This window comes from Ambystoma mexicanum, chromosome 9 (assembly GCF_040938575.1).
Source record: "Ambystoma mexicanum isolate Mex_15411 chromosome 9, UKY_AmexF1_1, whole genome shotgun sequence".
NCBI classification, from domain to species: Eukaryota; Metazoa; Chordata; class Amphibia; order Caudata; family Ambystomatidae; genus Ambystoma; species Ambystoma mexicanum.
Window position 1 is genome coordinate 1,492,918,705 of NC_090931.1, and position 27,844 is coordinate 1,492,946,548.

General features: G+C 46.9%; 1 protein-coding gene across 2 annotated transcripts in view; it reads left to right on the forward strand.

Annotated features, from left to right (window-relative positions):
* The window catches only part of LOC138489282 (zinc finger protein 268-like), a 60,179-nt gene extending 34,208 nt beyond the window's left edge, over positions 1 to 25,971 (forward strand). Inside the window, exons 1-2 of one of the 2 annotated variants that reach the window (XM_069616983.1) lie at positions 14,047 to 14,198; positions 22,150 to 25,971. In XM_069616983.1, the coding sequence (XP_069473084.1) occupies positions 23,169 to 24,695 (1,527 nt within the window). In that variant the 5' untranslated portion in view covers positions 14,047 to 14,198; positions 22,150 to 23,168 and the 3' untranslated portion in view covers positions 24,696 to 25,971. Of the gene's footprint in view, positions 1 to 14,046; positions 14,199 to 22,149 lie in introns of those variants that run through there. The other variant, XM_069616984.1, reaches the window with a different exon arrangement.
* Positions 25,972 to 27,844: the final 1,873 nt, after the last annotated feature.

The window sequence follows — 27,844 nt, forward strand, 5'->3', positions numbered from 1 at the left end:
AACTGCTCTCCTGAACATCTGTGAAGACCTGCTCTACAACCCTGACTCTAACACCCCTTGTGTTCTCATATTACTTGATCTCTCCTCTGCCTTTGACACTGTCAACCATGCCATCCTGCTCAACCGTCTACGTGATAACCTGGGTATCACTGGTCAGGCTCTGGCGTGGCTGACTTCCTTCCTCTCCAACCGACCCTCCCAGGTTCAGCTGCGGTCTTTCCTCTCCGATATCTTTGTCTCTACCTGTGGTGTCCCCCAGGGATCTAATCTCTCTCCCTGGTTGTTCAACCAATTCCTCGAAGCGGTAGATACGAAAACCGAACTGAAGAAAATGGGTGTTGCATGCGCTATTTATGCTGATGATGGCGTTGACGGTTGACGGAGGCCCTCGAGCAACATCGACTCGATGACACTGCATACAGCACCCTCTGTCAAAAAAGATTTCTGAAGCAGCAAAGCTGGAGAGATAATTATCATAAGATGAGGAATACGTGGGAGGACACAATCTATTCGAAATATAGCGACAAAGGGATAAGTGTAAGGGCAAACATGTAGGGATTGACCAAGTAAGAGGTAGCAGCGGAGAGAGGCAGACTAGTCTAAGACAGACAAAGTAAAAGGGAAAGAAATGTAAACCACATAGTAAGATACAGACAACCAATCAGATCTCATCAGTAACGGGAATAGAGGTGGTAACTCCTGGACCTGCCTCAACCCAACAGAGAAGCTTCTGCTATACCATTGACTTGTCACAGATATGGCTCAACTAACCAAGAGGCGCTTACCTATTTTGGAATTATATCAGAAGAAAGGGTTTGGGAGCCCATGCCAACGCTGGGAGGTGAAGCCTTATCACACCAGCGTCAGAGTTTTTGTGGTTTCATCCTACTGTAAGGGTGTGGAAGGAGGAGACACACAGGTGGCATGTTTTGGGAAAAATACTTTTTTTTCTACCAAAAGAAAGAAGGAAACCTAGCTATCCCTAACTCTGAGAGGGGTTTCCCTGCCTCAACAAAAAACAAGGATCTGTCAGAATGTCCGTACCTAAACATTCAGCCGTCCTGTATCCAAATCCTACTTCTATCCCTTACACTTATAAAAGATCTTAACTGGATCAGTCTCTTCTGAGTCCAGAAGAATGACTCCCTTCTTCTAGATGAACGCAGAGTAGGGGGAATGTCTCTTCCCTTGACTTGTCTCAGGCTTATATTTACAGTTCCACTAAGTAGGGGAACTGGCTTCCTGTACAGCCTGATTCATGGTAGGCCACCGGAAGTATCTCTCAGTAAGCAGAATGGTTTTCCTTATGCCATATAGGCTTGCATGCTGATCCTGCAGCAGTGTATACTAACAATACACTGTAGGAACATCTTACTGAATATCATGATATGGAGACTGTCCCGAATTATAATACTGGGATCTCATTCTTTCCAAGCAAGTCATGTGTCAGGTTTGAAGCATGCCTTTAGTTGCTTGAATACCAAAGCAGTGCTTCTTCAGTAACCAATGTTTCAAGAAATAAATCGGCAGGGATAATGGTGACAAACATATGCTCTACAGGCTTTCATCCTCTCGACCAAAGCAGGGCATCTGCATTGCCATTCTTAACTCCTGGATGAAAAGTTATTTAGGAATCCTGCAGCTCAAAAAGTAGCACCCATCTGTACTGCTGAGAAGAAGGCTAAGACTGAAGTGGGGAACTGTGGGTTCTGATGATCCATATAAACCTTCACTGTGTTTTAGGACCCCCAGTCTATAGTGCAACCATTCTTTGAATTCGGTGGCCAGCAACTCACAATCTGTTAGAGAATAAGTCTGCTTGGTCGGAGTATATTCCTTGGACCAGTAAGCCACTGGATGTCGCCTGTTGGTCGCTTCTGACAAACCTGCCCCCAATGCATCCCCTGAGGCATTGTTCTCTACTATGAATGGGAGGTTGGAATCTGGAGGCCTGAGAATGGGGGCAGACGTGAAACAGTGTTCACACCAAGAGAATGTAGCACCTTTATACAATAAACTAGTGATGTGTAGAGTAGCTCTGAGAAATTCAGGATCAAGTGTCTAAAAATTGTTAATGAATTGTGGAACTTCTCTGAATGTTGATAGAGCAGGGAAAGCCAATATTGCCACGATTTTTGTTGGGAGATGGAACAAAGCCGAAGAATTACAATTGTGTAGCATGAAACACGCTGTTTTCTAGTTTTATGCATAGATGATGCAGCTGGAGTGGCTGCAGAAGGCCTCACATGCCTCTATAGGATTCCAGAGATGGCAAGACATTTGTTGAGAATCTCATTCATAAATAGCCGATAAGTGGCAGGAGCATTGCAAAGCCTGAAAGGTATCACTTGATTTTCAATCAGCCCATATTGGGTGTGAAATGCCATTTTCTATGTGCCAACCCTCTGGCAGATGGCATGCTGCCCATAGATGTAATATGGGATTGGTACATACCTGTCTTGATTTGCTTTGAAGAACTTGAATCGGGGCAAGAGGGTGGCTGTTTTTAATGGTAATATTATTGAGGGCCTGATAATCAGTGGAATTCCTGAGACACCCTTCTTAGGCACAGAAAACAAAGGGGGAACAGTGGTGGGCTTGAGTGTCAAACCTGTTGGCCAGATACTTTTCCAAATACATTTTCAACTATTCATTCCATTTCCTGTCAACACGTAAACTCTGCCACATGGAATGCGGGCATCTCAATGAGACTGATCTGACATATAGCCGATATTGGGGTAGTGTATTGGGTTGACCTTTCCGAAACACTTCTGAGAAATCCTTGCATTCTTCAGGCAGCTGTGTTGGGGCTCCCACCACTCCCCCCGAAACACACAGATAACATGCAGTGTGTATGTGGTTCTTTCAGGGGTCCACTGGGTAACGCATCATTTTCCAAACTTCAGATCCAAATACTATTTGAGTAGTCCCGTTAATGGTCAGCAGCATGGGACATGTTGGCCAAGGAATTTGTGGTATATTCATGAACTTGGGGTTATCAATCAGGTCGAGACTTCTGTCCTCCCTGTGGTCGTCAGCGAAGACTGTAGTGACTGTGGTCTGTAGTCAATTCCAGAATAAGTCCAGAAGTGAGCTTTGACTTTGTTGACTGTCCTTATATATTCAATTCAATTCGTTTTGAGGGGTTTCTCAACCTAATTTCTGAGTATATCGGATAGTAATGGAATATCCACTAGCTTCCCCGTCTATATGAGCTATCGTATCATTGGCTTGAAGGGTCGGACCAATCAATGTCAAGGAGAGGGTGAATTAAGTGGGTTTACAATTGCCCCTCAGGTTTTCTGCAGTCTTTGTCGGGCCTATATCTGGTATAGCAGCTTCCACATTCATCGCTCCTTCTCTTTTCTTTTGTATTTAGCCAGACCTTCCACTGCTCCCACGTCTGTCTACTGCCTTTGGGTCTGGTCGAACAATCCTTAATGAAATGACCAGCTTGACTGCAACATAGGCATAGTTGTTGATTTTAGTTTTTTCATTTTCTGATTTACTATGTGGACCTCAAACTCTTGATCTGCAAAGTTTCTGTTTGATCTACCAAGTGAGGGTTTATGGGATGAGGTTTTGTTCTTCCAACATGACTTGTACATTTCTAGTGCAGTCCGCGTTTTCACTCAGCCATTGAGTAAGCTGGACAACCACATCTGTGTAGTATGTGCATGTTATCGGGGATTGATTACTTGAGCCTACATGTTCTTTAGGTCACTGCTTTTACCCCTGTAACAGAGAGAAGTCCCTTCCCCTTCTGGCCAGTTGTTTTCAGCTTCTAATCTGTTAAATATCATAATAAATGCAAATAGTCTCGATTTCCTTGATGGGGGTTTAGCAATACCTTATCCAGGTTCTGGGTTTGAGACTTGAGTGCAAACAGCTTCTCTAATTCCCTTTTAAATGAAGAGTAGTTTTGTAGTACTGGATGTTGCAGCTCAACTAAGAGTATCGACCAACGAGCAACATGTCCCCCTAAATAAGACAAAACAAATGCTACTTGGGAGGTATTGGTATGGTCAGAATGAGGCCTACACATGAAATGAAGTTGTCACTAATTAATGACTATGGAGTACATTATGTGGTCTCAAAACCCCCTCCAAGCAGGGGCTAAGGGAATGAGTGGTGGAGCCATTACTTGTATGAGAGGGAGAGTGGGACCGTCATAGCGGTTGCCCTTTTGCCACTGAAGCATGTTGGAATTGCACCAGTCTCTGGTACTTCGGGATGTTGAGTAACAAACCCTTGCAAGGCATTTACCCCGACCACCAGCATGTTAGTCCAGTCCCTAGAGGGAGCTACATCTCATCGGTGAGTGGATGTCTCTGCTATGTTAGCCTGTAGCTCTGATCAGAGTTCTTGGAAAAGTAATGGCCCGTCCATGTTAGAGGTTGCCCAGGGAAGACCTGGGGATTGGCATTCTGTGAACCTTTACCCAGCCTTTTGGGGGTACAGACTCTGGAGGTTGATGCTACCCGATCACATGCTCTTAGTATCCCACAACCAAGTGATGGGGTAGTCCCCCCCAGGGGCAAGACAGTTTGGACTTGAGTCCCACCTGTAATGCCTGGTCACTCCCCTCAGTTTGTATAACTTAATACAGGATTAATCAATCAGGAAAGACAAAGGAAACAATAGGTCCTGTTACCCAAGTGATTCCTTCCACAGCTCCCCCTATAAATATACCTTACGGTGACCTGAGGAGAATGGGATACACAATGCTCCACTGGTCCCGATATGTGTTCCTAAACGCGCCCTTTCACTGAGAAAAATAGCACAGATTACTCCACTGTTCTAGAGTCAGTACACACAGAGTTAACTTCACTGTCCAGATGGCGTTACGGATGGAGGTACAAGGATGCATGCCTCCAGTAGAGAGCCTCTAGATGTGGCCAGACTAGAGCGGAGGTCACAAGCACACAGAGCCTCTGTGAATTCTAATACTTCTTTGATTCAACAGATACGTTCTATGGATATTAATCAAACCAAAGGGTGTCTCGTGAAACACCTTATCGGCCCACGTGCCCAACTGTCACCAGCAGCTACACAGAATGAATGAGGGTGTAGAGGGAAGTTAAGACAGTGCTGCAGGATAGCCACAGGACCTGAGGAAGCATAGAAGCAGGGGAAGAGCTGGAGTGACCAACTTGGGGGAGAACCCGGGAAGGTGGCCAGGTTCTCTGAAGAATGCCAAACATACGCATGAGCCACCAGCTTGCTTATGAACAAAGATGGCCCCCATGAATTTCAGGTCTCAAGATGTACACAAGATCTCGTGAGATGGTGACTGGATGTAGGTTTTCACTGTTCTGCTGGGATCCGTAGTCCATTGCACGAGGCTATCTCTAGTGGCATACTTGCGTCAGAGGAGATCCCATTCAGTCTCCCTGTAACAGACTGCCATATTCCTGTCGACCTGTGTTGGTCCGTTCTTACAGTGTACACAGAACAGCAGACACCTTGAAGGTCCTGCAAAGACACTGCTGTACTTGCAATGCTTCGGCTGTACTAAAAGACTGTAGCAGCGAGTATACGCTCCGGGTGACAAGCGTGAGTTAATGTGATGAATGAGATGAGTGGGAGAATATATTAGTATTGCACAACATGGCCGTCATGGTTATTGGGTACGTTCCAGTGAACTTGTCTTGCATTCTGCTTGAATCTTAAATGAAGAGAGGCACACTGCAGGCACGCTGCTGGCGGGTTGATCCGGGCATCCCAATAAAGGACTCGAGACGTCAGTGGTGCTTGACGAGTAGGGACTGCACCGGGGCGGGAAACCCTCCACCTTTTATTAACAGCAGTGCACTGGGTCACCTGACATTGTGCCAACACGCACCATAACATCCCCTTCTAACTTTCCTCAAAACAAGAACATGCAACATTAACGCACATGGCAGAACAGTCACTCAGTATACTTGTGATTCACCACGGCCTAGTCCATCACATAGTCTTTCAGCCTTTCGGGGAGTCGGCGGCCCACTCGCTGGGGATATCGCAGTGGGCTGGGTGCCACACGGCCGGCCTGGTCTGCATGGGGCGCTGTGTCGATCCGGTCATCTTCACTCATTGGCCGTTCTTCCTCGTGGTCTCCGGCCGGGAGCGGACAATTCATCGTTCTCAGGATCACCTCTTGTCGGTGTGTCCCTGATGCAACGAAACCAGCTGCAGTTCCGTGTGAGGGACAAGCCCTTGCAGGGTCACTCTGACCACCGTTTTTTGGTGATCCACCAGCGTCCAGGGGATTGGGTCATGAGGGTGACAGAGGTTTGTGCGTGGGGTTCCTGGCGCTGGCCAGCACCTGATCACCGGCTTTCAGAGGTTGTTCCACTAGGCCATGGTGAACTGACTCTCTGGCATTTGATTGCTCCTGTCTTTCTCTCACCCTTGTGGGTTCTACCGGGCCCTACAACCGAGCCTCATGCTCCAGAATTGTGGACTTGACTTTGCGTCGGAACAGTGCTTCTTTACTTTACTTTATTTTATTTATATAGTGCAGCAATGGACCCAAAGGCTTGATGGCGCTACAAGACATAGACATTGCAATAAACAAATAAAAGCCAATAAAAGCAGGTTAAAAATCATTTAAAAAAGTATCCACAATTTAAAACAGTATTAGTTAAATAGAAAAGTCTTCAGCTTTTTTTAAAAATCGCCAACGAGTCAATTCCTCTCATTTCTAAAGGAAGAGAGTTCCAAGCTTTGGGCCCAATTGCAAAGAAGGCCAAGTAAGCAACCTTTACCATTCTGCATTTTGGTACCATTATAAGGTGCTGTCTATTTGACCTCAAAGCTCTGCCATTTATTTTCATAGTAAGAAGCTGTTGTAAATAATCTGGCATTTTACCCTGTCTACATTTTTGTATTCTAGTCAGGGTTCTGAATAAAATTCTAGTCTCCACGGGAAGCCAGTGGAGAGCACGTCTGGCAGGCGTGACATGATCTTTACGCTTGAGTCTCATGACAACTCGTATAGCACCATTTTGACACACTTGAAGTTTATTACAGTCGATTTCTTTCTAGGCCCATTAACAGACCAGAGCAATCATCAATTTTTGCCCCTATAATTGCTCTGGCAATAGTTTCAGCATTTTCTTGTGAAATGAGGGGTCTTAGATGTGCTAGTAGTTTTATGTAGTAGGCACATGATGAGACCAGACTACTGACATGTTGCTTCATGGAGAGTCGCTGGTCAAAAGTGACGCCAAGTGTTTTCACTTTTTTCAAAGGAATGATAGTTTCATCACCCAATTGAAAAATGTCATAGCTTGGACCAAGTTTTTTCAGTGTGTGAGTAGATCCAATAACTAAAAACTCCGTTTTGGATTTAATTAGAGCCAACTTATTGTAAACCATCCAGGTTTCAATAATAGACTTTTTTGATAGCCAACTCATCCAGATCATGCAAACCAGATCCAGATCATGCAAACCAGATAACAGGATGACACATTGTGAGTCGTCCGCGTAATTAGGAAATATTACATTCTTGTGATCTAGCATGGCAAATGAAGGAGCAGTGAAAATATTATAGAAACAAGGAGAGGTACAAGCCCCCTGCGGCACCCCACAAGTAAGGTGGATGGAGTCAGATTCCGCCGCTCCACAGAACACCCTGTTGTCCCGATTACAGCGGTATGAAGTGACCCATTTGATGGCTAGGGGAGAGAAATGTGCGACCTCATGCAACCTGGTGGACATAATAGAGTGGTCTACCAAGTCGAATGCTGCGGAGAGATCCAGCAGCATAAGAAATTATGCTTCATTCGGATCCATACGGGCCAATAACTTAGATTTAAGCTCTAAGAGTGCAGTCTCCGTGCCAAAACCAACACGGAACCCAATCTTCAGGTGGGGATACAGCTGTAGTTGAGTGTGGCGTCATGCGGAATACCATGAGGAACTCCGTGAGGGCGGGCTCCAGTGCCTGACCCCTCTCCAGGGCAATACGGAATGCGTTGTTGAGTGTTTGCATAAACCTCTCCACGTCGCTGTTGGCTCGTGGCCAGCATGGTGTAATTCGGTGGTGTTCTATGCCATAGGCCGTCAGTAATGTGGCAAGCTCCTCGCTCTGGGGATCTGTTGTCTGACCTCAGTGACTCTGGGAGCCCAAAGGTGGCAAACGTCTCCTTCAGTTTCGGTATTACTGCTGTGGCCGCTGTGGAGTCCACGAACTGCGCCACCTGGTAGCTCAAAAATTCGTCCAACAACACAAGGAAGTGTTGGGACTGCAGGATAGTTCCAAAGTCCATGCTGAGGGCTTTCCACGGGGCGTCAGCCCATGTTGGGGATGCACTGGGTGGCCCTTTAGCAGGTGGTCTGACCGCTTGGCACCAGATACACATTGCAACTTTTTCCTCCACCTTTCTTTCCATCTCCAGGAACACCTTGTCGTGGAGCCTCGCCACCGTCTTGGTGATCCCTTGGTGGCCCACATGGGTGAGTCTGATCACTGACTTCTGGAGGGATATGGGGATTATCAGTTGCGTCACCCTATGCAGCACTTGTTCCTGCCCCACCCTGATCTTGTTCCTCATGTTCCATAGCCCCTGAAGAAACGCTTGTGCCTTCAGTGTTTGGGTTCGAGTGATGCTTAGTAAGTCTTTCCACTATCCCGACCGTAGCTGTTCAGTCCGCTCTTGCAGGCCCAAGTCTTGTCTGGTCGTTTCTGCAACTTTGGACACTGACATTGACCTGGGGATTTCCGCCTGCGTGGTCATCACCACCGTAGCCTCTGAGTCGTCGGCGGGTGTCTCCTCTCCCATAGGTAGTCAGCGGGATTGTCAATGCCTGCCATAGCTCTCAACCATTTGGGTCGCGAAGGCGGGTGAAAACACCCGATTTTAGTTTTGGCGGGTGAGACGCCCATTGAAATGAATGGGCGTGCTGGAGGCTTGGCGGGTGAGTCAGCTGTTTACAAGGCGGGTGACACCCGCCAAAAGCGGGAGAGTTGAGAGCTATGGTGCCTGCCCTATAGGTCAGTGTCACATCGTAATTCCTGTAGTTGAAGGAGCCAGCGTTCGAGCCGGATAGGGGTGTCTGGGTGCCGTTGCGCCTACTATGGGGACTAGGAGCTTGTGATCTGTGACAACGGTGATGGGGTGTGCCGTAGATGTACATGTGGAAGTTCCTGCACCCCCACAGGACGGCCAGCACTTCCCGCTCAATCTGTGAATACCTGCACTGCGTATCTGTGAACGCCTTGCTCACAAAGGCAATTGGTTGTCGCACACCAGATTCAGACACCTGCAAGAGCACCGCCCTAGTCCCACCGGGTTTGCGTCCACCATTACATCAGACTCCTTTGTAGGGTCAAAGTACGCCATTGTAGTGTCCGTGGTAAGAGCATCTTTAGTGGCATCGAATGCTTCTTGTTCAGCATTGCCCCAGTTCCAGTCCTGGTCTTTCTTCGTCAGGACGCAGAGGGGCTCTGTGATGTTGGCAAGGTTTGGGATAAATCTCCCACAGAAGTTGACCATGCCCAGGTAACTATGGATCTCTGAGGGTGACGTTGGGGCAGGTGCCGCCTTGATGTCTTCTACCTTTTTGGGGTCAGGTGACAGTCCACCATAGTGAAAAATTAAGCGAAAGAACTCTACTCTGAGCTCCAAAAATGTGCACTTTCTCCGGTTTAGGGTAAGTCCCAGCTGGAACAGCCTCTCCAGCACTGCTGTGAGCCTGGCCAGGTGCTCCTTGGGTCATGCTGAGTACAGCAGCATGTCGTCACTCACCTTAAGGATGCCAGGGAGGCCTGCCAACACTCCCTTTATAGTGTGCTGCAAGACTTCTGCTGCTGATGACACCCCGAAAATAAGCCGGCGGGACCAAAACAGGCTGATGTGTGAGGAAAATGTTGTGATAGCCTTGGAGTCCATGTGCATGGGAACCTGGTAGTACCCAGCCTTGAGATCCAATGTTGAGAACCGCTGGGCCTCTCGCAGGATGGCCAGGATGTCGTCGAGCATGGGCCTGGGATGCCTTTCCCTCCCGATCGCCCGGTTGGGCAGCTGCATATCCACGCATATCCTCACCTTTTCTTGACACTTGGTCTTGGCCGCTACAACAATTGGTGATACCCGTGGCGTGGGTCCTTCCACTTTCCAACTTTTTCCAACTTGACAATCTCAGCCTCCACCTTCTGCCGCATGTGGAGTGGGATGTGCTAGTGTAGTAGCGCCACTGGTTGGATTGTTGGATCCACGTGCAGTCACACCTCCTGCCCTTTGAGGCAACCCACTTCTTCGAATAGCCCTGGGAACTGTGCCAGCAGGCCATCTATGTCTTGGAAGTAAACGTGGAAGGCGAAGTGCACCAGCCCCAGATCTTATGCGGTTGTGCAGCTCAGTAGTGCTTCTTTCACCACCGGAGTCACGTAAAACTTGGTCTGCACTGCGACATCCTCATGTTGCACTGGGGTGATGAAGAATCCATCTAGTGGCATGGCTGTGGAGACATGGCTGCATCTTCATATGGGAAGATGTAGATGTTTGGACATTGCAGCGCTGGCAGTGTAGGTGAGAGCTTCTTGAACTTGGCTGCTGGCATTATGTTGACCGACGCCCCAGTGTCCACCAGATTCAACATCCTTGTGCTTTTTGATGGTGACTGAGCAGTGGGGCTTCCTCTTCTGCTGCCTTGAGTCCAGGCATATCGCCGAAATTAAGAATGCCCCCTCCATGTCACCTGCACCTTCCATCCTCGACCGGGCCATGGGGCCTGCTCTCCCCTCTTCATCCGCTGCAGCCACCTGCTGGTATCATGGTATGGACGGTGTCCGGGGTGGTCAAGATGCTTGCGCCGACTGCCAAGGTGACCTGCACATCCGGGTGTAGTAGTTGACCTCGCTGCATCACCCATATGTGGCTCCCGCTGCCGGGCATGGTTGGTCATAATGTGCTGGGCCACCACAGGCCTTGCACTGTTTCTGGCACTTATCTGGTGGCTTTTGTGACCCTTGCGCGCTCTACCTTTTGTACCGTCTGCAGGCCCTAGGCATCCCCTTTTGCCGACACCGCCTGCACAAGCTCTGCGTGCCCGCCTTTCAGGGCCTCTTCCATCTGTGCTTCCCTGGAGGTGGAGAGTCCCCGAGTCCTTCCTACACCAGCTCCAGGATCTGGTGTAGGGGAATGTTGGGTTCCTTTAAGGTCTGACAGCGCAGGGCTGCCGACGAGCAGTGTTGGATGATTTGTTCCCTGATCTCATCTTCCTCATCCACGAGCCAACAGGTCATGACCAACATCCACAGTCGGGCATGGTACATGTCCAGTGGTTCTGCCGGGTTTTGCGGGCTTGCCGCAGGCGAAAACTCTCATAGTCCCTGTTGACGAGTGGTCTGAAGTATTCCTACACGGTGTCTTTCGCTGCGCTGTATGAGTTGTCTCGAGGTAGCAGGGCCTTGAAGATTTGATGCACCTCACTGCCCATGTAGAACAGGAGCATCGCCCTTTGGGCCGCTTCGTCGTCATCCTTGGTTGTGGCGAAGTACATCTCCAGCCTTTCAACCCACATGTCACATCGTGGTGCGAGGGCGGCGGGGGCTCCACAGATGTCAAATTCGGGCACTCGGAAAAGCCACGCTAGGCTTCATCTAGTATGGGTACATAGATTGGGAAGCCTCAGCTTCATGGTATGGGGTCTACATCAAATATGCGGGGACATGTGGGTAAAGTGAGTCACATTCTGGAAAAGTCTTGCTTCATGATACAAGGAGATACTTCAGGTATGAGAACAGACAAGTGGTAGGGCAGAGAGACAGAGTAAGAAACATTGCAGGTCGGTTAAAAGTATTGCGTAAGGTAAAAGACAAGTTAGGTGAGTTGCAGAAAGCAAGCAATATAAGCAGTATACAAGGTGTGGGTTAAGCATTAAGCTTAAAAGACAAATCCAGAGCATTAGGGTGCTGTGTTGAATCACGCACTATGGTGGCACAAACAGCGCAAGCTTGCACGGCCGCGACCAAGGAGACTATAGTTAGCCCCAGCTGTTCATAGTTTGGTCGTGAAAATGTTTATCGCATCGGTGAGAACAAATACCCTTCTGCCTCCACGTTTAGGACAGGCTGGGCATTTGAAGTTTTTCGGGCACTCATGTTGACCGCAGACATGAGCGAGGCAGGGTGGAGTAGGGTGGGACATAGGGAGGGGCGAGAACTGAGGTAAGGTTTCTCAAGTGAGAATATGGGTGGCAGTGGATTTCTTACCTGCCACGTGGGGCAAGGATGTGCACTGTGTGATCCTTGTTGCCTGGCTTGGAGTGTAGAAGCATGACAGATTTTGATGGATTTCAGGCCCAGACAGGGCAAGACAGACGATCTAGGCCTTAAGTAGAGGGCTTTGGTTAGGGCGGGCTTCGCCTTACGGCTCTGCCTGCCCTTCCCATATGTTGTAGTCGGTATCCATTCGAGACGCTGCAGGCTGGGAGGTTCTTCCTGGGCGAGCTGGCCCTGTGAAAGTTTTATGTGTGTATGCGAGGAGTTGGGTGGCACAGGGGGCAGGTTTGGTCTTTTTTTTACTGGGCATCTATCATAGATGACCAGTAAGAAAAATACCATCCCTGTCCCCAGTGCTCCACAGTGCCTCAGGAGAGCTGACATTGGCAGGTGGGTAGGCGGATGGGTGAGCTGAACAATGACCGTCCTGTGAAAGGGGCAATTAAATGATCTCCGACTGATGAGAGTACATTGGGTTTACCCTAGAGTGACCAGACGTCCCTGTTTTGTCGGAACTGTCCCGGTATTTGGTGTTGCTCTGTCCCCCTTTTTTAAGATTATGTTCACATTGGAAACTGCAGTAGTCCCGGATTTTTGTAGTAGGTCTTCATAGCTGGCTGGCAGGCAGGTAGAGTCGGCCTTGGGGGGGGGGTGAGCCGGGTGACCGTCCGGGGCTCCACGCCCCCCCCAGGGTGCCATTAGCCCCCACCACGCCAGCCCGCGGGAGTCTTTCAAGGGCTCCTCCGAGCTGGCGTAGTGGCAGAAGGCGTGGCAGGCGCCTCATTGTCATTAAATGCACCAGCGGCGGCGGGCTCATTTAATGACAATAGGGTGCTGACGCGCCCTATTCATATCATTACCTACTCGCCAGAGCGAGGAGGTTTTAAAGAAATAAAAAACAAAGTGGCTCATCCTGGCCCCGCTCCCCTTCCACCCTGCCACTTTACAACCAGGGGCACGCAGAGCGAGGGGGGGGCGCCAATTTGCCCAGGGCACTGCTGCCCTTAAGTCTTGCCCTGCAGGCAGGCATGCACAATCTCGCACAGAAGAAATGCTGCATTTTACAGCTTAAGATAGTGTTAGTTTGTGATAAATTATGTTTTTTCTTTGAACAGTAAGTAACACTTAAACCCCCTTCTCCAAACGCTACTAAAGTGTAGTTCCTTGACAGCCACTTTGAAGAGTTAGTCCTCCGTTTATGTTAGTTGCCCTGTCTCGGTTTTGTACTTTTTAAATGTGGTCACACTAGGTTTACCCTGAGTCGTTTCGGGGCAATAAAAAAAAACGACCCCGGGTGTGCCATTTTGTCAAGATGCAAAACCGAGGCCGCCTTTGCGCATGCCCTGATGATTCCATCAGGAGCACGCGACGGGCAGACGTGGTTATTGGTATTAAACTACAGTGTGGAGACCACCATTGCGCATTCCCTGATGACTAGTATCAAGATGCAGTGCTGATGCTACGTCTGCGCATGCGTTAATGACTTCCACGATGCAGTGTTGAGGATACTTCTGCGCATGCCCTGATGACTTGTATAGGGATGCACTGCTGAGGCTACGCCTGCGCATGCCCTGATGACTAGTACAGAGATGCACAGCTGAGGCTACGCCTACGCATGCCCTGATGACTAGTACATAGATGCAATGATGAGGCTACGTCTGCGCATGCCCCGATGACTAGTACAGAGATGCATTCCTGAGGCTACGCCTGCGCATGCCCTGATGACTAAAATCGAGATACTGCGGTGAGGCTACGTTTGCGCATGCGTTGATAACTTATATCTCGCACTTTGGTGTTTACAGTGATTTTGCGCATCCTCAGTACAGCGCCGGGGCTTGAACCCCAGTCTTCAAAGAGAACTTCGAGTTTGTGGTCTCTGGCTTTTGGGTCTCACGGAATCCTTTTAGAGATCACAAGGAATGAATCCATACAGGATCATTGTAGAGAAATCCACCCAAAGTCCTTACAGAGAAATACCCGGACAGGGGTAAGATGAGGAGAGTTGCGCGTGTAGAGAAGTCATTGCTGCCAAGTGACTATGCCATGATACTCACCTTCTGCAAACATGATACTAGACAAAGATTAGGATTCTGGGAGTTGTAGTTTCCCTTGTTCCGTTAAATATGTGCCTCTAGGTCTATTCCGAGCATGCAACATGTTTGCTCAACAACATGCCGAAGGTAACCTTTATGGGCAGTTGCCAGCTATGCAGTACTCCTATTTGTATTTTTTGATGAGAAAGTTGAGTGCTTCTATCAAAAATATAGATTTGGACCACCCTGTCAACATCCAATGCGTGAGGGGATGGGCTGGATGCAGTGGTAGGGTCCAAGATGGGAAGCACGCGATATTATAATTATATTATAATTGTTCTTTTATAACACGCTTAATACCAGCGAGCGGTTTTGTATTCACAGGATCTGGTTTCAAACCTGTGTTGCGCTGCGTTGCCTTGCTTTCAAGACAAACGCGTTGCCCCTGAGCTATCCTTCCTCCCAATTGATGGAGATGCAAACATGAAATACCCTGTGGGGTGGAACAGGGGTCAAGGCCGCAGGATCAACCACGTAGGAATAAACCCGAGGAAGGGAGCAGTACAGATTAGAGCCCCTAGTTTGCCTGGCTGTGGAAATAGGCAGCAGGACGAGACACTTGTAGGTGAGTGAAGCAAAGGAATGAATCTAGAGGCTCAAAAGGCTCGGAATATAGGACACTAAGAACAAGTGGCTGGTCCCAGGTGGGAAACTGGGACCTGATATTATGGCAGGAACTCTCAAACCCCTTGGGAAGGCAGGCCCAAGTTTACTGATCATTACATATAATTATAATTGTTCTTTTATAGCACGTTTAATACCAGCGAGTTGTTTCTAAGCACAGGATCTGGATTCAAACCTGTATTGTACTACATTGTCTTGCTTCTAAGACAAACGTGTTGCTCCTGAACTCTCCTTCCTCCCCATATGGCTTCAAGTTGTGCCCTGAAGGAGGAGATGGTAAGGCCAAGGGAGTATCCCGGTTTCAAGAACACAAGGATCTGAAGAGGGATGTAAGTGAGTGGGTCAAGATGGGCCAGTTCACACCAATTGATGAATGGCCTGCAATGACGGGCATAGGCATCAAGAGTAGAGGGCCTCCTGGAACCCTGGATAGCTGTAGCAAGCTCAGAAGAACGCCCCTCATTCTCTAGCCCTAGCATCTCAAGAAGCAGGCTGTCAGATTAAGACACCTAACAACGTCAATGGGAGATGGGGCCACCTCAAAGGATGGGACCTCATGGACAAGGTAAAACTGGTCAATCGGAGTTTAAGCAGCAGGGGAAGCCATGTCTTCCTCGGCCACTTGGGTGCAATCAGAACGATCCACAGCCCCTCTCAGTGCGAAGCAAGAGTCTCTGATGGAGAGGTAAGTCACAGGGCCAGGCCAAGGACAGGGCATCTGTCCCTAGGGCTCTGGGATGCTAGGGAGCTAGGGAAAAGAGTAGTGTAAGGAGAGTGTGATCGGGAGGCAGAGGTCCCCAGAGGGGGACCCAGGCTAGAGCAGAATTTGCTCTAGTCGCTAGCGATAATGGACTCTTGTTGAGTAAGAAATGGTAGATGGTGTGCTGTCTGTATGTATAGAATTGAGGTGGCAAGTGACTTTTTATGGTTGGCTATTAGACTGCAACTTAAACCTTTTACTCCCTGCCTCATATGATTAAAATGTGTGTGCTTATTATATGCAAAACACACAATGAACAAGGCATAAAAGGGTAGAGTGTAGAGAACTGAAAACGCTTTGGGTAAGATTGGCTCTTTTTTAGTGAATTAAAAGTGAGAAGAAATTTTAAACAGCGTCGCAGGAACGGAATCCTTTGCTCATTTGTATGGGTTGCTTTGCTCTATTCTTCAGAGGCTCCCCAAGAAATCCAATTAGAATCTGGATTTATTTAGAAACAAATATTCCTAAAAGGCAGGTGCACTCTATTGGCCAGACTCTCAATCCCTCGATTTCCCCGCCCCATGCACATTTGTGCAAATAAGGGAATGTTTCTGGGCATTTTAAAGCGCATCCCGATTTCGGGATGCGCTTTAAAAATCCTCAGAACTGGGGGTTCGTCCATTGGTCTGTCCCCCCCATCACTCTCCATGTACCTTTTGAAACATGCAAGGTAGAAAGCACACATCATTGCAGGGTGACCTCTGACCCTGTCATGATTTTATTTTGAAGTGTGAGATCTGCAGGTTAAACCGCAGCTGTCACACATTCATTTCCATTCCCCAAATGGGTATGGAACAGCTTTTTTTCCTGGTCATTTCACTGAGACTGGCCCTTTAACGGCCCTCCTTGGTGAAATGTGCACCCAGCAATCATGTGGTTGCTGAGAGCCTGGCAAAGAGGGCTGTCCAACGCATCTTTGCGCAACTGTACAGCCCCTCCAGAAATGCTCAGGTGATGTGGGCATTTAGCTAAGCATAAAAAATTCATAAACAAGCGCATTCTGTTCATTTGCGCTTCTTTTTATGAATCTATCTCTATGTATTCAGATCCTTACTGTTCTGGTTAATAGTTATGTTATGTTAAAGGACATTTGTACCACGCACACTACCGGGTGGTCCCCTGGCGCTCTGCGAATCTGAAAATGAAAGGGGGTAGGGTGAGTTAGTGGGAACGAGTGGGAGAAAGTGCAAGAGAGCTGTGATGTGTTGTTGGCAGATTCAGTCCGGTTAACACTGTTCGCTGAGCTTAGGTTTGCTTTCGGTTGGTAGCCGTCATGTTCTGTTGTGCAAGGCTATGTGTGATTTATTTTGTTGTTGCGGTGTAGTGAAGTGCGTGTGGTTTGGTATGCTTTAAAGGCGTGGTTGTGTTTAGTTAGAGTGTGAGAGGTGTGTGCAGAGGAGTGAGATTTTCTTTTTTAGTGGTTTCTTTTTTAGTGGGGTTGGTTAGGGGCATCGCTATCTAGACGTGACACATGCTAACCTTCTCAATTCCTTCTCGAGCTGGTGCCTGCTAATCTCCAAATTCTATCTAGATGCGGCTCCTGAATATCCCCCTCATTTCTGTTTAATTGTGCTGGTGGCCAATATTCACAGTTCTGTCTAGATGTGGTGCAAGCTAATATTTACAGTTCTGTCTAGATGTGGCGCAAGCTAATATTTACAGTTCTGTCTAGATGTGGCGCAAGCTAATATTTACAGTTCTGTCTAGATGTGACGCAAGCTAATATTCACAGTTCTCACTAGATGTGACACAAGCTAATATTCACAAATTCTGTCTGGATGTGAGGCAAGCCAATATTCACAGTTCTGTTTAGATGTGATGCAAACCAATGTTCACAGTTCTCTTTAGATGTGATGAAAACCAATGTTCACAGTGCTGTCTAGATGAAACACCAGCTAGTATTCACAGTTCTGTCTAGATGTGGCAAGCCAATATTCACAGTTCTGTCTAGTTGTGATGTAAGCTTATATTCATCGTTATAGCTGATTGTGATGCGGGTTAGTGCTCACAAATTATTCTGGAGTAGCTAACGCAGTTAGAGTACAGTTCGTCTAGTGGTGAGATATCGCCAACCAACAGTTCTCCTAGATGTGATACAAGACTAGGCAACAAAATGGATCTATATGGGGTAACAATTGCTAAATAGAGATTGGTACATGTAGGCTACAAACTAATAGGTGCTGGAGAGAATGCGAAGTATGGCTATCTGGCACAATCAGGCTATCTGGCACAATCAGGCTAAATGGGAAATGTGGCTATCTGGCACAATCAGGCTAAAGGAGAAATATGGCTTTTCGTCACAAACAGGCTTTCCGTCACAAACAGGCTAAATGTGAAATATGGCTATCAGGCATAATCAGGCTGTTTGGCACAATCAGGCTAAATGCGGACTATGACTAACTGGCACAATCAGACTAAATGCGAACTCTGGCTATCTGGCACAATTAGGCTAAATGCGAACTATGGCTATCTAACACAATCAGGCTAAATGCAAACTATGGCTATCTGGCACAATCAGGCTAAATGTGAACTATTGCTATCTGGCACAATCAGGCTAAGTGCCAAATATAGGGCCTCATTGCAAGTCTGGCAGTAACCCTGCCAGTGCTACCGGCGGGTTGCCGCCGGACTTGCAAAATTTACCGGCACCTGGCTTGCCGGAAACACCAGAGGATTACAACCCCAGTGTTCCGGAAGTCAGGCGCTGGTAAATGGTTAATCCCCATTCCCATAGGACCCATAGGACTCAATGGGAATGGGAATGACTGAAGCACCAGCACCATTAATAACGGTGCCGGTGCTTCTGTGAAAGTCTGCAGGCGGGTGCCGTTCCGCCCACCTGGCGGGCGGGACGGCACCCGTCCGCAGACTCGTAGTGTCCAGGTCCGGTAACAACTGTGCCGGTAGGATTACCGGCATCGTTGTTACCGGACCAGCACACTCGTAATTAGGTCCATAGCTATCTGGCTCAATCAGGCTAAATGCGAAATATGGCTATCTGGCACAATAGATTAGGTTAATTTTACCTTAAAAAAACTATTGGCTGTGTACATTGGACCCAGTGCTATTAGAGAATTAATAAGGTGGGATGGGGTAGGTCAGTTTAGTGGGGGGGCAGTAATGGCTACAACCCCTGCCTGTAAGCGCACGTAGTCAATGGCTGCTGGGTGCCGGCTGCAGGCCCCACAGGCTAACACGGGCCAACACGGTCTGGAGCTGCTACTTCTTCCAGTGCTGTGCTTTGCCTTGAGGATCTTCACCGAAGGGGCTGCCTGGGCAGCGGCTGCCCTGAGTGTCTGTCTTTTGGTGGCCTCTTGGCCAGTCAGAGGCGGAGGGTGGGAAGAGGGGAGGGCTCCCGGCCCACAACATGGGAACACTCTTCTCAGGCGAAGCAGAGTTCTATTTGCTCAAAGATAGTGTCGGAAAAGAAAAAGAGGGCTGAAAGGGGGTCAGGAGATAAGGAGAGGGTCAAAGCTCACCTGAACTCCAGCTGCAAAATGGAGCACAGGTGAGGCCAGCACAGTGATGTTGCTTGCCGTAGGGAGGTTGATGGCCAATGGGGTCGGGGGGAGGACTATGGGGAGGGGAGAAAGACCAGTAGAAGAGAGGGCTGAGTAGGGGGAGAGAGGGCATGCGAGAAAGCGCTGAAAAAGTAAAAAAAGAAGCAGACAAAACACAGAAAAATAGGGCTGAAAGGGGTCGGGGGACAAAGAGGGGGTCAAAGCTCACCTGAGCTCCGGCTGCAAAATGGAGTGCAGGTGAAGCCAGCACAGTGATGTTGCTCGTAGTAGCGAGATCGGCACCCAATGGGGGAGGTTGAGGGCTATGGGGAGGGGAGAAAGACCAGGAGGAGAGAGGGCTGAGCAGGAGAATAGAGGGCTGAGCAGGGGGAGAGAGGGTGTGCGAGAAAGCAGTGAAAAAGTAATAAAAAAGCAGACAAAACACATAAAAAGAGGACTGAAAGGGGTAGGGAGATAAGGAGAAAGAGGAGGTCAAAGCTCACCTGAACTCCAGCTGAAGTCAGACTAGTTAGAAGTCTTATCAGTGCAGGTTGTGAAGGCGAAACCCAGCCAAAAGTCCCTAAAATAAATGTGTCTGTACCGTTACCCACCTCTGGATAAGGAGAAGAACCGCACTCAATGGAGAAAAGTTTCCCAACAGTAATTAAAAATTCAGATTTCAGTCGTCTTCTGAAAAATTGAAAATATTTAAAACATTTAATTCTCAATTTCATATCACAAACAATATATTTTCTTCCTAAATCAAGCAACAGGTTCAATCAATCTTGAGTAGTTTGTTGAATTACATAATAAACATTTGACAATGTAATCCATCAAATACTGTCATTTTCTGTCTTTACAAATGTAACCAATGAAAATAAAATTGCAGAATCAATTGTAATATTGTTCCCAATCAATAGCAATATCAAAGTCTGGTGAAGTACAATCTTCTCAGCTAGTTTCTGGTATTTTGTATGGCACACTTATTCAGGAGATGCAGCCACTGACTTCACCAGCTTCACCTCACTGATGAGGCCCGACTAGGCCGAAACATGTGTCTGGGGTTGCTGTTGGTACTCTTGTTCGGAGAATTGCCTAGCATTTCTGGTGCTGTACAGCCCTTGTGGGCGGGACAAAGGGGGTCATTACAAGGCTGGAGGTAGCCAAGCTGCTATTTGCGCCATGGCTACTCCCATACCGCATACCAGGTTTCCTGAATGGGGAATTACCGGGCCATTCCAACCCTGGAGGACCCGGTATTTCCCCATTCAGGGAACACATCCCCATTCCCATTCGAGCCGCCATAGGGCTCAATGGGAATGGGGACCATGCAAACAACGGGCCCGTTGTTAGCATGCTGGTCCTTTAGCGGGTCCCGCTAAGGGCACCTGCTAAAACCAGGCACCCTTAGCGGGACCTGCTAAAGGACCTCGTAATGCAGCGGTAAGGGGTTGACGGATCCGGCACCGTTAACCTCTTACAGCTAACCTTGTAATGACCCCCAAAGACTGATATGCAAATGGATATTTCTCCTCTGTGAAAGGTACAGTGAGCTAGAAGAGGGTTGTAGACCCTCCCGAGTGGGCACCGCCCACTAGAACAGGTTATTTGGCCGTTTTCGTTCTTGGTAGAGAGGCTCCCAGACCTTTTTGTGCACTTTAATCATTAGTTGTAGGCCAAATGAGTAGCACCAAAAAGAATAATGCTGTCCGCATCTGTTGCCATCTTGTCCAAAGATGGCCCTACCGAGCTGGGAAATAATGTACCTTGTCAAGCTTTTTCAAGATCTGAGACATACAGGTCGAAGGGGCAACTACACACCCCTGTTCCAACCCTCTATGCGTCTCTATCTTTTCTGACAAACTACCTCATGAATTCTATCTGATCTGAAAGTACGCTGCAGAGTGGAGTTGAATAAGGATTCTCAGTAGAGCCTCCGGGAATCCCCATCCCACCAATTTTCCACAAAAAGCAAGAAGTTCACTAAATCATACTTTGCAGAGAGGTCAATCCCGGCTGCAAATATATCTGCAGTTCCCTTTGTACCATGCCTGCTGCCGAAGGGAGACCAGAATAAAACCATTCAAAGACATTCACACTTTTTTCCTAATCTGGATATTTCAGTCTTCTGGTTTCCCTCACACTGCTCTTTGAGAACTAGTGATGCAAAGGGTTTGTGCTCACAATCAATTAGAGCAGTTGGTCTATAGTTGACATGATTACATCTATTCCCCCCTTTTTTATGTTAGTATTGTTATAGACCCATCATATTATGTTTCTGCTAGGAGCATGACCACTGCTATGTTGTGGTTGGAATAGCAGCTGACAGAGCAACACTGGATCCATCTTCTGAATCCACTTCTGCTATTACCTGGTAGGCACCTGAGGCCTTTCACAGGTAATTCAAACAGTGCAATTATGTAGCCGAGGGCTGAAGGAGATGGAGATGGAGATGCAACAGGTGCCTTGAGTAGTTGTAATGTTGAATTTATTGAAAAGCGAGTCACATAAGATCACCAAGCCCCATCACCAGTCCTTGTGCAACATAATGTTCGATTTAATTGTCTTTGAAAGGGGTTATTAAGGTCACTGTATCCTAATAACATTTCTTTAAATTATTCTTTTAAAAAACGACAGAAATGTGACTGTGACCCTAGGCTTTCCTGTGGAAGGATTACATTGATGCAGTGTGCTGGCTGCATTCTGCCCAGCTTCTTTCTTAGTGTCACAAAGAAAGGGTGACTGATTTATTATAATTTTATCTTACTGCTTTAGAAATCGGTGTTACGTTTTGCCGTACCGTGGAACTCTTTACTGGGCTCTAATCACCTCCCATGTGTACAGAATGGAAACATTACAATTGTTTGTTTTAATTCATAGAACACTCCTTGCATTTCTTTAATGCTGTTTCTAGCTACACTTGAACATCTATAAACATAACCTTTCACTTTTAATCTGCAGGTGACTGTCTCAGGCCAGCCAAGATGAAATGATGATTTATTGATGTGCTAAAACTAACACCCTAAGGAGACTTATTTGGAAGGAAAAGGGAACCAGAAGTCAGATGTGATAAGGAAGGAATTGGAAGAGCCCAGAACAGGACTGCTTAAAAAAGTGAGGTCTTCAAGCCCACCTATTATTTCAGCTATACACCATGAAGCACTAAGAATTGAGTAATCTGACATGGGTGTCTGAATAATTACATGGTATACAGGAGCTCGTTCACCTGCCAACTGTAAAACGTCATCCAACAGTACAGCACGAATCCAGCAGCACAGCCCATTATGTGCATGAACTGAAGCAGGATATGGACTATATCTTTATGAAGCACACAGGAGACCCCTCAGTTCTCAGTTATAAATGGAATCTGATCTCCCGTGACAGTAGACTGGAAGAGAAACCTCATTGCTGTTTCTTTTCAGAAAATCTTTTCTCAAAATACCAGGTTTATCGTGAGAGAGCACACCCAAGGATAATATGATCAGGTCATCATTAGTAGAGCAAGATCCATCAAGTGAAGTATATGAGGCAACCTATAGAAGCTGCCCATAGAAGTAACAACATATTGAATCCAGAGCAAAGCTGCATTTGAGAAGATGTAAGCATTCTCTAGAGAGCGCTGCAGCTATTTCGAGCGATTACATCTAAGTATTATCCATATGTACCCTCATCCTGGAATGAGTTTATTTTGGGCATGTATTGGGTGTTGTATAGATCAAACCTAACTGGCAAACAACCAAACACTGTACAGCAAGGTGATAGATTTATGGATGCTATTTAGAAATATTGAGGGTGGAGGTATAATTATATGGAAAGACTGAATACAGAGGGTTACAGGCATGTGATGTGGATTAAGGTAAGAAATTTGAAACACTGTCTGGTTTGGGATGTTCCACACATATGCTCACACTGAAGCTACATGTCTGTGAGTTTCCAACACATTGATAACTTAAACTGCACTATTGAGTCTGTAGGCCTTTATGAGCAAGTGTCTCCCATGCCTTCTGCTGTCCTACACTGTATGGGTATCCATAGCAAAACCAGACATGGATATGCTGACGACAGAAAAACCTTCTCAGAGCACTGAATGTCAGAAAAGATTCAGTCAGAAGTCTAGTCTTATACTGCATGAGCAAATGCAAGGAAGAGATAAACGTTATCAGTGCACTGAATGTCAGAAATGCTTCTATCATAAAAGCAAACTTATTGTTCATGAGAGAACACACACAGGAGAAAAGCCTCACCAGTGCAGCGAATGTCAGAAATGCTTCAGGCATAAAGGCGGCCTTACTTATCATGAACGGACACACACAGGAGAAAAACCGTATCAATGCATTGAATGTCGGAAACGCTTCAGTCGCAAAAGCTATCTTATGATGCATGAAAGAACCCACACAGGAGAAAAACTGTATCAATGCAGCGAATGCCAAAAAGGCTTCATTCATAAAAGCGATCTTATTAAACACGAGAGAACCCACACAGGTGAAAAACCTTATCAGTGCACTGAATGTCAGAAATGCTTTAGTCAAAAAGACCGTCTTACTCATCATGAGCGCACACACACTGGAGAAAAACCATATCAGTGCATTGAATGTCAGAAATGCTTCAGTCATAAAAGCAAACTTATTGTTCATGAGAGAACGCACACAGGTAAAAAACCTTACCAGTGCAGCGAATGTCTGAAATGCTTCTGTCATAAAAGCAAACTTATTGTTCATGAGAGAACACACACAGGTGAAAAGCCTCACCAGTGCAGCGAATGTCAGAGATGCTTCAGTCATAAACACAGTCTTACTCATCATGAAAGAACACACACAGGAGAAAAACCATATCAGTGCATTGAATGCCAGAAAGTCTTCAGTCGCAAAAGCAATCTTATGGTGCATGAAAGAACCCACACGGGAGAGAAACTGTACCAATGCAATGAATGCCAAAAAGGCTTTATTAATAAATGCAATCTTATTAAACATGAGAGAACACACACAGGAGAAAAACCTTATCAGTGCACTGAATGTCAGAAATGCTTCATTCAAAAAGACAGTCTGACTCATCATGAACGAACACACACAGGAGAAAAACCTTATCAATGCACTGAATGTCAGAAATGTTTCAGTCGCAAAAACTATCTTCTGCTGCATGAAAGAACCCACACAGGAGAGAAACTGTATCAATGTAGTGAATGCCAAAAAGGCTTCATTCTGAAAAGCATGCTCATTGTTCATGAGAGAACACACACAGGAGAAAAACCTTTTCAGTGCCCTGAATGTCAGAAATGTTTCAGTCTTAAGCGAACTCTTATCGATCACGAGAGAACACACACAGGAGAAAAACCGTATCAATGCATTCACTGTCAGAAATGCTTCAGTCACAAAAACCGTCTTCTGTTGTACCGAAGAACACACACAGGAAAAAACCTATACCAATGCAATAACTGCCAAAAAGGCAATATTATTCGTCATGAGCACATACGCACTGGAGAAAAACCTCACCAGTGCACTGAATGTTAGAAGCATTTTGTTACGAAAACAAAGCCCAGTTTACGTAAACACACACAATAATTCAGAAGTTGAGAATCTAACCCGAACGCTGAGAATCCCTAGCACTGACTAATGAACACTAACACCAAGAAAGAGATGTTGGTGCACTAAACATGTTCGAGTCTTAAAACCCCCTGGAGATGTCATGGTGTTTCACTCCATTTTGCCCTGCAGGGTAGGAGCAACAGGTGAAGCCCCATCTCATTTCAGAATATACCTTCATAATAGCAGAACTAGCATTGGCTTATTGGCTGTACATGGCAGAGTAGAATGTAGTGCCTTGAAGAGAGAGCGCAAAAAGTGTGATACATGCTTAAAAGGCAGTCTAGACTGCAAAGCATACAATATTTGCAATATTTGGAATAGCAACAGTAGTGCTACAAACAGCAGAATTATAAAAGCGCCTTAATGCTCAAAGCGTCTCCACGAGGTCTATATTATCATTGTATTGAAAAGAAACTACATAGCAAGAATGAAGTGTATTCTGTGTTTTCATTCATTTATCTTTTTAAGTTACCATTTATTATAGCAAAGCGCTAAGCGGCTTGATAGCTTGATCATATACATACATGCATGCAAACACGCTTACATATGTTGATTTGAGCAGGCCAGTACATTAACCTCATATGCTTACATATAACCCATAGCTATTATGAGAGGCTGTGAAATCAAATCCACTGAAATTTCCATGTTGGAGGAATAAGCAGCATTTCGCTTAAGAACCAAGACACATCGACCCATGACGTAGAGTCCTTGATTTAAGGACATGTAGATATTTTAGCTTGAAGCTTCGGAGATAAAACAGCAGGGAGCGGAGGCTTGATCATTTAGCAAGAAGCTAAGGTCTAATATATCGACAACAAGCTAATGGGAGGAACCCATTATATTCTATACCTATAGCATAGAAATGAGGGAGGAACTTCCAAGTGAAAATTACATTCAGAACCAGGGATCTTCCAACCAAGTGACATCAATTTATGTTTATGTTTATTAAGTTTATATAGCGCTTTAATCCAAAGCGCTTTACAGTATAACAACAAGGTACAATAATGAAAGAAGCATATTTACAATCATGAAACAAACCAGTGATACAATATGTAGAACACTTTACTTAGAAGGAGGGGAAGAGGGGAGGGGGAGGGGAAGGAAAGGCGATAGGTAAGGAAGCTTTCAATGTCTGCTTTGAGAACAGCGGGAAGAAGGGGGAAGGAGGGAGGGGATGGGGGGGGGGCAGCTGTCATGATCTCTGCTTCCAAAAAGTCAGGGTTTTCCCAACTCCCTTGGAAGCAGATCCATAACCCAGGTTCCGAGTGCCAACCAGTCCCAATTGGGACCTTTTGGACCCAGTCCTGGCGCCAGTGGCACCAGGCTCATAAATATGCCCAGTCCCAGCGCTGGAAGCGCCGGGCTCATAATGCTTGGGTGGACTTACCTTCAGCAGACCATGCTGCTTACTTGCCTGCCAGTTGAGCCTCTGATCCTCTTCTGTTTGGAACTACTTTTCCTGTTGGGTGGGGCTGGAGCCACTCCCTAGATTCAGAACACTGGAACTCTTCTGGAAGGCAGGAACTCTTTTCTTACCAGGAACTCTTTTCTTACTTAGGCGTGGCTGTGGAAGGAGACACCTAAGCACTACAGGAGGCTATTTAAACCACACCCGGTGGATGAATCTTGCTTTGCGTTATTCTGCAACCTCTGCAGCAGAACGCTCATCGTGTCTTCTGCATCCGGTCCTGGGCCTAAGGAAAAAGGCTTACCATCCTGAATCCAGTCTTCAGCAACACCTATAAAGACAAGAAAGAACAGGTTAGCATTCCGGCATCTGAAAGGCAAAGGCTTACCATTCTGAATCCAGTCTTCAGCAACACCTATAAAGACAAGAAAGAACAGGTTAGCATTCCGGCATCTGAAAGACAAAAGTTTACCAACTCTTCGGCGCTGCATCCCGCATCTGAAAGACAAAACAAGGTGCGTTTAAAGACATTGGGGAACTTTAATACTCACGTGCCATTACTCCTTTCCACATCTAATCCAGTGGGTATTCCGGCACCCTGCAGCCGCTCCGAACTCGTACCTGCAAAATAAAAAGACAGTTAGAGCGCATAGTGAAGCAGGCAACAAGCGCTTACTTACGTGCTTTCAGGCGCTTCTATTCATCACACGGGCTCCATCTTCAACTCACTTCAGCCCGTCATCCGCCATCGCCGGAACCCTGCAAAACAAGAGACATCATTACTAAAGACTCTAAAGACATTTGAATGACTCGAAACTTACTGTTCGTGCAGTAAACGACGGACAGCAGTCCTCTGAAGTCAAGAGGCCTGCGCTACCTATCCAGTGAAGAAACTGGTTACAGCACCCTGCCCCGAGGCAGATGGAGAGCTCGGCATTCACTTACCTAAGGTGAGAGCGTTAACCTTTGGGGGTCTACAGGAGAGGAGAAGAGGAAAGAGATAGGGACACCCCAATAACCCCAGTTCATTAACCCCATATTTTCTATCTGCAGACATCTTACTCTACACGTCAGGCATACAGTGCACAGAGGTCCAGCCCAAAGAGCCAACCGGGTGCTACACATCACCTTTGAAGATACGGTAGTCGCCCAGTCAAGACCGGCGCCTCTGCGAGAATCAGGTGAGCGTTACAGAACGCAAAGCCTACCGCAAAACTCTCGCCCAGGCGCTATGGAAACCTCGGATACTGACCCCCTAGCCCGGTTACTTGGGGAACTAAGGGCAGAAGTGCATGCAGCTCGTCAGGAAACGAATGCTCTAAGAAGGGAACTAATTATTTCCAAGGAGAGAACAGACAATCTTGCTAGACAAGTGCTACAGTCACAAGCCGGACAGACCCCGTTACCCGCATCAGGGGCAAATCTTCCTTCAACATCCTCTATGAATCCAGTGCAGATCAACCTACCTGGGAATGTACCTCTGGCTCCGCCCGAACGATTTTCTGGTGACCCAAAGAGGTTTGCAGTATTTATCAATCAGTGCCGGTTGCACTTCTTATGCCGGCCAGCAGCCTTTCCAACTGATCAAGCAAAAGTAGCTTTTGTACTTTCGTACCTTAGTGGCAATGCGGCAGACTGGTCGATCCCTCTAGTTAATCAAGATGAT